This window comes from Rhinolophus hipposideros, assembly GCF_964194185.1.
Source record: "Rhinolophus hipposideros genome assembly, chromosome: 2".
NCBI classification, from domain to species: domain Eukaryota; kingdom Metazoa; phylum Chordata; class Mammalia; order Chiroptera; family Rhinolophidae; genus Rhinolophus; species Rhinolophus hipposideros.
Genome location: NC_138048.1, coordinates 84,945,956 through 84,960,796, shown reverse-complemented (window position 1 = coordinate 84,960,796; position 14,841 = coordinate 84,945,956). Strand labels below are relative to the sequence as shown.

The window sequence follows — 14,841 nt, the reverse complement described above, 5'->3', positions numbered from 1 at the left end:
GTTCAGTGGACTTCCATGGAGATCCTCCCCTAGAACAAGTACAGAATTATTAAGCAAATCACAATTGTGCAAATATTTTATTATACACGAAATTGAAACATTTAATGGCCTGACCTCTGCTAGATGGTGAGCTCTCTAAGAGTGAGCAGGTTCAAGTATCCCCCTTTTACCCAGCATCTTTATATAGTAGAGACTCAATAAATTTATGTTAATGGCAAGTAGAAAGAAGGGAAATAGATCTTCTGCTTATCTAATTGATCACTTTCTCTTATATTAAATTGGAAGTGATATATCTCAAAAACTTTGTTGTCAACCTATTTCTTAAGTATATTTAGTAGAGGCAAACTACATTTTTCAATAGTTTCCATTAATCCTTTAGAATTGAGAGCATTTTCTGATATTCAAGTAATCTAAATTCCTTCTTCCCAATGTAACTGAAGTTCAGTTTTGCCTGGTGTTCAGGGTGCCAAAATAATTGCTCATCCTTATTTTTAGAACCATAGGATACTAGGCCTCTAAGTGATCTTAAGAGAATCCCTTGACTTTGGCAAGAATCATTCAAAGTCTAGAGTAAGTATATTTTGCTAAGAGTAGTAGCTAAGCTAAATATAGCAATTATAGACTCCCTTGGCAATCCATTCTTCCAACTATCAATAGCTGGACTTATCTATTAATAGAACAACATTTAGATAAGTTTTTCATTACTTATTTAAGTCATCCGTTCATTCAACTAACATTTATTGATCATCTGACATGTGTTAGCCTCTTGTGACCTGTTAATCAGTATCCTCTTCTTCTCAGAGCATTTATAAATTCTAGTTTTCTTTCTAATCCATGAAATAGTTATAGGTTGCCATATCTAAATACATTATTATGATGATTCTGACACAAAAGGTTAATTACTTGGTTACATGGCATGTGTGTGTATGTGTAAATTTGGAAAGTATAAACATCATGTTTCTGTTTCATCAAATGCCTAGGCCTATCAAAATTATGTTAAAAAGAATGGCGAAGAAAAATTACTTCCTGGACTTGACCTAAATCACAAACAACTGTTCTTCTTGAACTTTGCCCAGGTATTGTACCTTACTTGATTGAGAAATATGAAAATTATTTTGAATTATAGTTTTATAGTTAGATATCGCATGCTGAGTTTTCTTGTTTTAATCAATTGTGGCAGGTTGTTGTTTGACTTGACTAAATCTGATTAACAGATTGTCAGATCAGATTAATGACAATTATGCTCCTGGTTGCCTATCTTTAAACATTATTTAAAGGGTAAATTGTTAAGGAATATAGAATTCCAATTCAAGTTTTACAATAGGAAGTTGATTTTCCCCCTGCCTGCCCAAACAAGTAACCCTTGATTAAAGCTAAGCACACTGCATTCCTTTTTCTATTCCTGTCCCTAGGTGTGGTGTGGGACCTACAGGCCAGAATATGCAGTCAACTCCATTAAAACAGATGTCCACAGTCCAGGCAATTTCAGGTACGTGGGTTAGAACAGCAGTCGAGGTGCTCCGATACTGACTCCATTACTTCTAGTTTTGGAAACCGGCCTTTTCTAACTCTGATTCTATAAATTTGGAAATCTAGCAGTTTGGTTTGTTTCGTGTTTTTTTTTTTTTTTTTTTTAATTTTGAGAGTTTCAGATAGGATCAACAGAACACATCAGGGTAAATGTCCTATTTGTACAAGTATAGCCCTTACTGCTTGTATCTTAAGAGTACACATGATTTAGGCTCCGTGCTTGATGGATTCCAACGAAGATTTCACCTTGGAACAGTGGCTCTATTTGAAGCTACCACAAAGATATTCCTAAGAGGCGGTGAAAGGTTTAGGCCTAGCACCACTGAGTAGCTAGCTGTATCAGAGAAAGATTTCCATTCGACATAAAGGGAAACTTTCTGGTACTTAGAGGTTGTCTCTCATGGAATAAAGTTATTGCCAAAGCTCCAGGAGAGAGTACCTTGAAGTAGAGATCAGAAAACAAACCATCAAGGACACTGGAGAAAAATGCCCTGCAGAATGGAAGGTTGAGTTAGAAGATATCTAAAGTCCTTCCCAAATCAGAAAACCTAAGAGATCATTGGATTGAAAGAGAATCACTCTAACCAACATTTGAATGTTATAGCCTAAATCCTTATGTATCCATTTTAGGGTGAAATTCCTAATACTACCCTTTCCCCAGGTCCTATAATATGTCATCACTGATTTGCTGATTAACAACAACCCTTCTCGGGCAAGAATATCTGCAAAGCAAATTTAAAATTCTGTAAGATAGTTGGAAAACAGCGTTTGAGAACAAAAGAGATACAACTGGGCTGAATTTTAAAAGCCCTTCCTAAATAAACATAAACATAATGCCCACATCATTCACTCCTAAGGAAAAACCATATTCAATTGTGAAACAATAAAAGATGACATTTAAAAATTAAAGAATTTACTCTTTTTGTTCTAGTATCATCATTGTCATCATCCTCATTTAGTATTTGCCTTAACAGTTCTTTCAAAATTTATTCACTGTTTATTGTATGTCCATTATGTGTGTAATCCAAGCCAAATTTAGTTTTGCTAGAATATCCAAATTAACTGCGTTTTCAGTGATGAGCAACAAAAGTCACTGGATCCATTGACATTATGGTTTATCCCAGTAACTTTTAATTTCAATTTTTAAAAGCTGTCTTTTTTCTTATTGAAGTCTTTGGAAGTTAAGGTGTAAGAATCTACTTCTGAGGAAAACTGTAATTATAAACTCACGTAAACTACCATAACAATCTAAACTGTTGAAACTCTGCCCTGCATACCTCATGAACTAAAGCATATGTCCATTGTAACCTCAGGGAATTTAAGTAATATTGTAATATCTGGTATATCTGGTGTCCTCGGAGAATGGGGGTTGCAAATTCATTTTTTGACAGCTGAAATTTGTCTCTTGAGTAGTAACATTTTTATCTTAACCACTGGATTAAAATTTCTACGTTTAAAATACATATTCTATTTTCTTGCCTTGCTAACACAGTATCTTAAATAAAACCTAACTTTTTTTTTTTTTTTTGACGATACAAACTGTTGTCATGACTAATAGTTATGGTTTTGCTGTTTATTGGTTCAGTGAAATCCTCACACTACCGTGTGGGCAGCTATTTATTCCTACACTACAGAGCCACCCATGGTGATGCTTTTAAATTTTTCATTTGAGCATTTTATTAAGGTTTTGTTTGTTTGTTTCCTCCCTAGTTCTCTTTCCTGTTACAACATTGCCTACTTTTGGCCATCTCATTCTGCCATTCTAATTAACTCAGAAAACATATCCCTACATTTGTATGGAAAAAATGAATGCATGCTTCAAAGTAAGATACATTTGAGATCCAACAAGGGCTCTGCCACTTTTGAGCTGTTAGTTAACCTCTGTGTCTCAATTTCTTGATGTATAAATATTAAAGTATTAAATTAATTTAAGTATTAAATTATTGTGAGAGTTGCTAGGAGGATTGATATTAATGTATCTGAAGTGCCTATTACATGTGTGAGTTTGAAAATTAGTACTAGGATTGGTTTTAGATAAACTAATGAACAGAATAAGAATTTCTGTGAATAAAGTAACAAGACCTTCGCAATATTCTGTTAGCTGACGGTCAAGGGCTTTTTGTTGTTCATTTCTTATGTCTAGATAGTTGAGAATGTCAATAACTGTTTACTCACTGGTTAAGTGATATGTAGGTACATGTAACTGTTTCCTACCACCAATTTTAAACTGAAAATAATTTTATTATAAATACGTAGATTTTTTTATTTGTAAAATATTTATTAACTTATTATAAATATGTAAAATTATTTGCAACTTTCATTTTCTTTGTTCTGGCCCAAAAGATGTCTCTTTGACTATTTTTCATTCAAATTAAGAGGAGTATGTGTGTTTATTTGTTTTTTTAAAGGGTAAATGGAATGCCAACCTTTTGTCAAGGAAATTATTTTCTCTGGAGGTAAAGGGATTTCCTTGGCAAAACTTTGAGGTTACATTTAGTTTTGGAAACAGGCTGCTTCCTGGCTGGCTAAAATAAAACATATTTTTTAAGGAAACTTGCAAACTGAGAGACATTGAGTGGCTGTTGAAAAATGTGTCTAATGATTTATGTAGAAATTTCTGAAATAGTGAATGAAGCATATGCTGATCAATGTGAACTTACTTTAAAAAGAATTAGGAACATTAATTAATGGTAAAGATTTGGTAGTTTATTCATAAATAAATCTAATTAACTAAACGAATTAGGAACATTAATTAATGGTAAAGATAGGATAGTTTATTCATAAATGAATATAACTAAAAGAATTATGAATAGTAATTAATGGTAAAGTTAATTACCATTAATTGGACAGTTTATTCATAAATGAATCTAATCATTCATTTAAAAGTAGTAACAAAAGGTTGTCAGAGGATCCATTAATTGTAAAAAGCTCATACACCTGCATAATTCAAAATTCCAGTTAATTGCAGACACGAGTAGTCAGAAAAGTTATAGGATACAAAGTCCATTCTGAGTCACACGATGTTCAACTCCATATCTCTTAGATTTTTTGTTTTTTGTGTTTTCCAGTTTTAATGAGAAATAATTGACATACATACATCACTATATAAGTGTAAAGCATACAGCATAATTGTTTGATTTACATGTATATTATAAAATGATTACCACAATAGGTTCAGCTAACATCCATAACTGGAAGTGTGTACCTTTTTAGCCGTCTTCTTCCAATTCTTCCTCCCCTGACTCTCCACCTAGAGATGTTTTTAATACAAGTGATTATTTGCCAAGGGAATAAACAGCAGCAGTAAAATAAAAGTTTATGTAATAAAGTAAAAAGTTCAAAGTAAATCACTCTAAGTAATAATCAGCAAAAGCCTTTATTATCTTCTGTTATTATAAACACAAACTCAAAAACTATATAGTTTTCATATAGCATGAAATGTTAATGAAATATGATCCTACTCTCAGAGAAGGGATTCGTTTTTTATTAATAATGTATTCACTCTTTAAAATAGATTATTTATGTCATACATCCAAAGATTTGATGTTATAAACAACCAAGCAATAACCAGAATCCTAGGAAAGTAAATGAAGCCCAGGTACATTGTTGACCTAATTATTCAGAATCACATTATCTAAGTGAAGCCTTTGGCTAGAAAGAGAGGTGATAGCATAGAGAGGGAGACCTGAGTGTACATTAGATCGAGTATTATTGTATTGCTAACTCCTAGGGGTGGAAGATTCCTTTTAATCTTTAGGACTCCTCTGGGAGTTCTAAAAACCAAAAAACGTTTAAATCTTCCTTGAAGGATAGGGGAGTTGTGGCGGGAGGTATTGAGAGGTAGTCGATGTGGTAATGAGTGACACATTAGGAAGTCAGACTTTGAGAAATTCGATATGGATCTTTCTTTCCTAGAATGGGGATAGGGAAAGGAAATGCTTTCTTTCTGTCCTAATTGGCCCATAGTAGCAATTAAACAACAAAAATACTAAGCAATGTTTTTCTTCATAATACCCTATTTACTCCTATACGAGTCATCACCATGATCCGGTGACAGGTTCTTTCATCCAGTGTGTAATGAGTCCTGCAATATGCAAAGCACTGTGCTAGGTTTTGGGGGTACAGCAGGGAGCAAGGTATGCCTAGTATTTTGCCCTCATAGAGATTCCAGTATAGGGGTATGTCAGGAAGTAAAGGAGGAGAACAAATCATTGTAAACTGTGATAAGTGCGGGGACAGGGCTAGTACAGGTGGGAGGAACTAATCTGAACAGCATTTGAAGAAAGCCTCTGAGGAGCTGTGTTGAAGCAGAACCATGAAGGATGAGAAGGAGTTAGCCATGGAGTCGTTGGGGAGTAACTTGCCAGGGAGTGGGCTTGGCAGGAGCAGCAGGCTCTGAAGAGGGAAAGAACTTGGCGAGTTTGAGAATGGAAAGTAGTCAGTGTAGTTTGAGCCTAATGAAAAATGGGAAAAGAAAGGTACCATGAGGAGGCCAGGAAGGTAGGCTGGAGCCATCAGGACATTGGAGACTTTGGTGAGGTGGTTGAATTTTCTTAAAGCAAGCCTCCTGGAAGGCTTGAAATAAGGGAACTATGGAATTTGATCTAAATTTGAACGATCACACTGACTGCTGTGTGGAGAATGGGTTAGAGGGGAAAGAAGTGCTAAGATTTATACATGTTAGCACATCTACCAGGTATGGAGATCTCTGTAAATTAGAAGGGACTCGTGTCACTTGCTTCCAGTTGTCTCACTACTCCAGTCTGCTTGCTTCCCGGCGACCTACTCCCAACCCAAGATGAATGTGGTTTATGTTCCCAATGGGAGAAGAATGGAAGGAGCTGGTTCAGGATGGATGGGAAAACATCACTTCTGTATCGTTGTACTAACCTGTCTCTCCCCTCAAACGCTGCTTGGTGTCAACAGTGGGTTAGACAGTGTTGTTTTTGTCCATTGGGGCCAGAGACAAGAATAAATTGGCATTATGCCAGCCCTTTCCAGTTATTCAGGCTGAATCCAGTTTCCAATATTTATGGGGTTCTTTTGGAAGAAAAGAAAATAGTTATCATCTTTATTAAATCAACAAATACCCATTTAAAGTCTCATATTTAAATTATTGTGTGAGCCCTTTCAAGAGATAATGAAAAATCATGACTTTGTTCTTTGACCAAACTCTTCTTATGTTAACTGCAATTCCAAATATGAATTATACATTTATTTTACCAACACATAGAGGATGTTTTTAAATTAACTCCCCATGAAAATCCTAAGATGCAGGTATTATTATTGCATGCATTTTACAGAAAAGGAGACTGAGGCACAGAGGGGCTAAATAAATACAACTCATAATAAGGATGCAAGTTATACAATCTGTCTTCAAAATCTGGTCTCTTTAACTCCTATACTTCATTGCCTTTCCATTTAACAGTTCTGTTCATGAGAAGAACGGATTAATTCTACCAATTTCTTTTCTTGTTTTCCTTTTAAACTATACATTCCAAATTAACTCTCTTGGCCTACGTAGAGACATTCTATGGCACTCCTGCATGGAATGGACCTCAGTATCAAATGCTGCTGCTGACTTTTGTTTGTTTATTCACAGGATTATTGGGACTTTGCAGAATTCCCCTGAGTTTTCAGAAGCCTTTCATTGCCTCAAGAATTCATATATGAATCCAGAAAAAAAATGCCGGGTTTGGTGATCAGAAGAAGCGGGGCAACCCTTGGCTAGACTTGTCAACACCACAGAAATGGGGAACCCTATCCAAGACAATGGGCCACAGAGGCCACTGTAATTACATGGGGATAATTAAGAGAAAGGAGTGCATCATAATAAAAATGAAGTTAGATTATTCTGGAAAAGGGGTGGAGCTCCGGGTCTACTGTCCATCAAATCAATCATTTCGCACTGTGTAAATAATGCTTAATCTCTAAAGATAATATTACCATTCATTTCTGTTTCTCATATGATCTGCCAGTTTGATGTTGTCTCTTGAAAACAGAGTTAACTACTATGTAGAGTGGGATTTCTAATCAAAGGGAGAAAGAAGAGGTTGAAGAAGACTATTGGCACCAAAAGCACAGCAGTAATGTGCGAGTTAAAAACTCATTGCTGAAGTATTTGTTTTTACATTTATTTGCAACATTTATGCTCCTTCAAATCTCTTCCAAAGAATTCTACATACTGGGGGCTTGAGACTGATAGAGTTTTAAACTAACTGTGCCAACCATCGGTTATTCATTCTGAGATCACTTTATTTGAGGCACTTAGGGCTGACATGAATGTCTCAAACTGCTTTTTGTTGTACCTGCTTTGACTGATATCGAGATTCTTGAGGCTCCCTGAAATTTTCTAAGCAATTTCTTGATCTCTCTCTCTCTGTCTTTCTCTGTCTCTCTCTGTCTGTCTGTCTGTCTCTGTCTTTCTCTCTCTCTCTCTGTCTCTCTCTCTCTCTCTCTCTCTCTCTCTCTCTCTCTCAAAACTTGGTCTTTTTAAGAGATTTGTAGTAATGTAAAAATAATAATTTTTATATTTAACTATTAACTACATTTATGACTAAGTGATTGTTATAGGTAACCATTGAATATTGAAGTTTCAGACTGAGATAAGTAGTTACAAACCAAGATCTGTAAAGTGATATACAGATGAAAATTTTGAGACTTTTTAAACTTATAAATCATATTGATGAAAAGATTTAAGAACAAACTTTGAGTTAAAAATTGCCATTGGACAGTTGTCTAAAGATACATAAGACCTGTGGTTTACAAGCAGGATTTTCAAAATTAAATCTGTCCCTGAGGTGGCGATAATAAAAGGGCAAAACTGTATCTATGTAGCTCTGCATCTCATCTTTTCAGATGCAAATATTTTGATAATAAATGGAAATTGTGAGCCCATTACTCACTAAGCCTGTTGTGCCAGGCATGTAGCTTTGGAACATGCATTTCTGAATAGAAATGAGGGGTTTCCATGCCTCTGACAGACCGGCTTCTAAAATTCTAACTCTGTAGATTTCTGAGAGGGGCTGGTCAGTCCCTGACAGATGATCTCTTGCGGCTTTTATGATCTGCTCTTTTCCTGTCCTGCTGATTGGTTTAGTTCATTTCATTACTTGATTAACATTTTACAAAAGAGATACACATCCAAGATCTTTATTTATCCCAACAAAATATGAAAGTGAGGATTTTGTGTTTTTCCTGTTTGTTGATTTTACCGCTTCTTGAAAAATGCCCATTTACCTTTTTTTAACAAAAATGTTATTGAAAGATAATATATAATACAAAAATTTCGTAGAGCATACGTGTACGGTCCAAGGAACTTTCTTCAACTGAACACAGCCCGGTAACCAGCACCTATAAGAAATAAAACATTACCTACCAGCTTTCTAGAAGTGCCTTCTCCCAACCATCAACCTGCAAGGACAACTACAGCCCTGACTTCTAATATCATACATTAGTTTTGCCTGCTTTTGTCTTTTATGTAAATAGAATCAATCAGCATGCATTCTTTTGTGTCTAGCTTCTTTCAGCATTATATTTGTGAGATTCATCTATATTTTTGCATTTGATTGTGGATCTTTCATTCTCATTGCTAAATAATATTCTGTTGTGTGACTATAGTGCAATCCATCCATTCCATTCTTGATAGCCACTTGAGAACTTTCCAGTTTGAGGATTTTAGAAATAGTGCAATCATGAACATGCTTGCATATTACCCTCTTTTTTTACTTGAATATTTAATGAACTCATTTCCGCAAGTGCTTCCTAAAGTTATGAATATTGAAAATATAGTTTCAAACTAATTGTGAATATTCTTATCCTTTTCCCCTTTATCACTACCACCATTATCATGAAAATTTTAAATATGTGTATATTTTCTTTAAGTAAACTGAAAATATTCATAAGTAATATTAGTAGTTGGAGCAATAGGAGTGGTCAGCTATGAAGAGAACTATCTTTGAATGGTTTAGTTTCTATCCTGTCAGAGCAGCTGAAGTCATGAAGAGCTACTAGTACAAATTATGGAAAGGCAAACTCTCCACTGCTAACTCTCTAAAATGTCAGGCTCTCGTCCATATGGAGGGGCTTGAGTGAAATGTTCTTGGAGGGGACTTCTCTAGTGTCTGGATCGCCTGTCTCTAGAAATATTGGATTTTCTGAGACTAAGGGACAGAACAGAGTCAGAAGACCAATACCTCCTCACCCCTCACATATGAGAATATTGTCCTCAGCACTGGGGTTGAGTTCTGTGGGGCCTTACGGTCTCCCAGTCATCTGGAGTTGTTCCATCAAGTAAGGCCTAGCTATAATCTCACACATAAATCCAATTTCACCATGGCTGACTCTTGGTCAATGAAAGAGTTTAGAAGCTGAGACATTACCTGTTGGGAGCCAATGTATCTCTGGGGTAAGGATAGGAAGACGTTCTCAGTGATACCTTGGTCAGGAGTCTGCCTCTGCTGCAATGTCCATGTGGATTCCAGGTGTAAGGTGGAAAGAATGTTATCGTGGGAGAAGATTCCTTTCTTCTAATCCTATTCCACCACTAATGTCAAGCTGACCTTTGGCATTTGATCTGTTTTCTTGGGCGTTTCCTCTTCTGCCAGAAATAAAAGAGAATTCTATCAGTAGTTCTCAGCAAGAGGAGAATGTATGCTACCTTACACGTAATCTGTCCCCCAGTTAAGAATGATTGGATAATTTCAAAATTCCCATGTATGTGCCTGTGTCTAATTTGACCACATTATAGTCCAAAGAAAAGGACCAAAGTTTTATTTACTTACAGTCTGTGCTGTTCTGTTAGTTTTCTCAAAAGCCTTAATTATTTCTGTTGTTACAGATGGTGTTCTCAAAGTAGGTAACTTGAAAATAAGACTCCACCCTGTCGAACATGGAAAATCAGGAAGTTTTCTCGGGTTCCAGTCTCAAAAATACAAAATAAAACGAGTTTCTTAAATACTACTGCTTTTCTTAAATACTGGCCTCCCCCAACCCCATTAAACCTTCACAGCATTTATGTCTTAAAAAATGTTCAAGCCAAATGGAGCTTTTATCTCTGTTTCTTATACTTCCTGCTAGCCAAATTGAATCTTTTTAAAAATGAATGATAATAAACTATTTTGCCAATATTTTCTTGTTTTCACCACCCCATTCTTCCAAAGATACCATGGTTTTCTGATCTAATGTCTTTTTAAAAGTTCAATGAAAAGGCTGGCAAATGCTGAGTCCCAGCATCTGGGAGTCTCAGACAGAAACAGATGGCTTAGGCAGAAGCCAAGTGTCATTGTGCACCGTCCCTGAACTGAGCAACTTGACTTTTAGTCGATCAGGTGAAGGGAGGAGCCACATGTGATGTCAAAGTGGCACATGTTTATTGCATTCTAATCTTTTCTTCAACAACGTTGTTTTCATTTCAACACCTTTGTATTTTGCATTTCCTCAACAACTGAGAACCACTACTTTTATTTTCAACTCATAGCCAAACTACTGTGCTTCTATTGTTTGACAAAGCAGATCCTCCAAGTTGTGCCAGGGAAGCCTGAGAGAAAAATGAGCACTGGCTCTGAAGGAAATGATGGCCTCTCCACTTCGGCAGGGTAGAAAGACGAAGTCTAGCCACTATGACTAATTTTTGTATTTCTGGATTCCTTTGCTACCCAGAAACTAACAATTTTTCAGGTATCAATCATGTTAACGTCTGATTCTACTCCTATAAATGCACTTGGTACCATCTCTGTTCCAATCATCTCAAATTATAATGCATCTTAAAAGTTTATATCCAGGAAGACAAAAATGGAGTTAAGCACCTGGATTATCAGTTACCTTAGCGTAATTCCTTCAACACACGTACATCAATGCTCTATGTCGTCTGAAATACAACATCAAAGATATAATGCTCAGATATTTATGGGAGCTTTATAATATCAAAGAAAGGGAGAAAAAATTAAATAGCAGGAAACGTTTGATTTGTTCAAAGAAAATATGAAAAGGGTGCAATGTTAGATATACATTAGAATATCAATTTTGTTTAAATATTGTTGTATAGAATAAGAGTTGGAAGAATATATGCCAAAAATTAATAGGGGACATCTCTGACTGGTGGTATTACAGGTGATTCTTATTTCCTTCCCCCCCGCCATTTTAACTATTTCTATAAGGTGAAAATATTATATTTTAAAAGTCATCTAAAAATTTTACTTGCAGGAAAGGAAGAAGTAAGGGAGCAAAGATGGAATGGAGGTAATAGGGATAATTGACTACAAAAGAGAAATAATTCCTTTGAATTTAAGATGTGTTCATTCATTTAACAAGCTATTCAGTTTGGTATCTTGGACAACTTAGACCCAAGGAATCTGGTGCACTGGATTTTGGTCAGCAGCTCCCCCCACCCTTGACAGGCTCAGTTTTATGAGGTGGCATTGACACACACTGCTGAACACAGAGCAGGGGAATTTGGCGGACCTTCTGCTGACTGTGCTTACAGTGGCTCTGTGAGAACAAAGCATGTACTGTTGAGGGTTTTGTTTTGTTTTGTTTTTCTGAAAATGCTAAAGGGTTGATTGATATGTCCATACTTTCCTACCTGGTCTTTCCCCATACAAAACCCCTAGTATTTGCCAAACCAATAGCAAGGTTAAAGACACAGCCTATAATTGCAACACAGAAGCCAGTAGATTATACAGTGAGCAGACTAAATTCCTCACCTGGTAGGCACCATGATTTACCTGGGGCTAAGATGCTCGAATTTAGAGGCTGAACAGGGAGGAGGCAGAAGGATACAGCTAATCCCAGGTGACTCACTGTTTACATGTGCTTATATTTGACTTTGGTTGCAAATGTGAAAATCAAACTTATGCTCATTTAGAGATTTTGTTGAGCCACTCTACCAAACGTGGGTATGTGTGAGTCATTGGGCCTTCTTTCCATGTGTCGACTTTATTATTGCAGACTGGCTTTCCCCAAAAGAAAACCATGATGGTCAGCCACACTCAGGCTCCAAGATTGTCTGCTTTCTTCCCCGGAGAAGGACAGGCTCTAACTGCAGTCCACATTAGACAAATCCTAGAGAAAACCAAATTGGCTTATTTTGGACACATGCTCACCCCTTTGGCTAGTGCCTGGGGGAATGGGCACGTTGTAGAAATTATGATTCTTGATCCCCCACAGAATTGGAGAAGAAGAGTTTCCCAAAAGAAGAAAAGTACCACTTCTAGAAAAGAAAGCAAACAGATGTTCAAAACACTGGTAATACTAGATACTTCTTAAATGCTTGGCAAAATATCTCAGTTTGGATTACATTGTGCATGTTACATTTTTAATACGTGTCAACTTTAATGTTGAGTGACAAAAATGAAGACTGTATTTTAGCTATATTTAGTATTTAAGAAAATTAAAATTATTAATAAAGGAGGGTGGCAAGGAGGAGAAATAATGCTTTGTTTTTATGGTAAGTGAGGTACGGAATCCAGGTTGTTTGCGTAAAGTTTCCATTTAATGTCACTGACCCGTGAATAAATGTTAGTACCTCTGATATTAGATAGTGGATTTGAGTTTCACACAGGTTAACTGATTTGTCCAAATTTATAAAGTAAATGACAAGTTCAGAGGCCAAACCAAAGTATGCTGAAGTCCAAAAATCTACCTAAACTTACCATCAAAGCTCTCTATTTCCTTATAAAATGCATTTTAGACTGTCAGATCAACTCACTTGTAGCTAATTAGTCCCAAACCATGTCTTTTAAGAAAAATGAATGAAAAAAATAAAATTTTACGACTATTTTTCTTACTTCACATAAACCTTTGTTATTTTTAAAAGAATATTAAGTATTTTAAACAATTACATCAGTAACCACTCAATGAGCATCTATATTCAAGGTACTACATTAGAAGCAAGAATGAAAATAGCTGAAAAAGCAAAAAAAAAGAAAACCAGGATAAAGTAGTATTCTTCGCCTGGCACTACGATTATCCACTACATTCGTTCTCTTATTCATTGAAACATCAGGCACCTGTTATGTGTGATACACTGTATCACACATTGGACGATTATCTCTACTGGACCCACTAAAAGACAAGAATAAATGAAAACATCTGGCCTTTTCACATAGTAGAGACATTTAAAATATATACAAATAAGTACAATTGCATGTGTAATATGCCAAGAGAGAAAGAAAGAAAAAGTTTGAGAATTCAGAGAAATTTTCTTTCCTAGCATGCATGCCAAAGACATTCTAGAGGAAGTACACTTAAGTTGCATTTGACCCTATGGATGGGATTTTGACAATTGGAAATAGAGGCAAGGAGATATTTTGGCTAAGTGTACCTCGTATACAAAATTAAGCAACAAAAGAGTAAGAATTCCACGATTATGTAGCAACGCTAGCTCTGGAAAAACAGCAAACGGAGGCATGCACTCTGAGACTGCTGACAGTTATGCACAGTTGGCTCTTTGACATGTCTTGTCCCAAGAAAAGTGTTCCTTATTTATTCAAGTATTTTATGCTCTTCTCAAATTGTATTCCTTATCATTCTACTTTGAAAGAAGTCCTGTGCATTTCTTGCATTTGCTAGAAGTTGTTTTATAAAGATAGCATTCATCTTGTTCCTGGGAACTTAGAATTCTACTCTTATTCCGGTCCTAGTGCTAAATCACTGCATGGAGCAAGTAACTAATTTTCTGCATTTCCATTGTCTCAGAATTGAAATCAGTGTTAGGATCAAGGCCTCCTCAAAACCAGAAGGTAGGCAGATGGAATGTTTTGCAAATCAAACTCCTTGGAGATGGCGAAAGATATCTTCATGCAGAGGAACTAGGCCAAAGTGTCATGGAAAAGCTGGAATCCAGCGAGAGCCAGATAGACCCCAGGACACTCAGGGTCAAAGCTTGGCTACACAGCTAGCATTTGGCTCCTCTAAGCCTCAATTTCCTCTTCAAAATGGTCATAATCACAGGCACCTCTCGGGGAAGGATGCTGTACCAGCTGCCAAAAAAAATTGTATTTTCGACTGCATTGAAATTTAATACCTTGATCATTACCTCTGACTTTTCCTTGACACTAATTAAGTCTGTGAGTCTAAAAACATAAGGACTGTTGGCTAAAAGACTAGAATTTTGGTGTGTGTTTTTTTTTCTTTTTACCATATTATCTTTTATGTTGCTCTAGGCGAGTCACTTGATCCCTTTTATATCATTTTTTCGATAGCTACTCTTGAAACAGAGAAGACACAAAACATGCAATTCTTAACAGCAAAGAATTTCTTTAAAAGTAAAAAGAGTAAAAGCAAGGACACGCGCAGAATAAAGGTGAAGTT

The 14,841-nt window shown here is 36.0% G+C and overlaps 1 protein-coding gene across 6 annotated transcripts in view; it reads left to right on the top strand.

Moving 5' to 3' along the window:
• Nucleotides 1-10,654, top strand: part of MME (membrane metalloendopeptidase) — a 93,802-nt gene extending 83,148 nt beyond the window's left edge. For 3 of the 6 annotated variants that reach the window (XM_081028907.1, XM_081028909.1, XM_081028908.1), the window contains exons 21-23: nucleotides 981-1,076; nucleotides 1,413-1,489; nucleotides 7,133-9,331. In XM_081028907.1, coding sequence (XP_080885033.1) covers nucleotides 981-1,076; nucleotides 1,413-1,489; nucleotides 7,133-7,232 — 273 coding nt within the window. In that variant the 3' untranslated portion in view covers nucleotides 7,233-9,331. Of the gene's footprint in view, nucleotides 1-980; nucleotides 1,077-1,412; nucleotides 1,490-7,132; nucleotides 9,338-10,369 lie in introns of those variants that run through there. The other 3 variants (XR_013991956.1, XR_013991957.1, XM_081028910.1) reach the window with 2 other exon arrangements.
• Nucleotides 10,655-14,841: the final 4,187 nt, after the last annotated feature.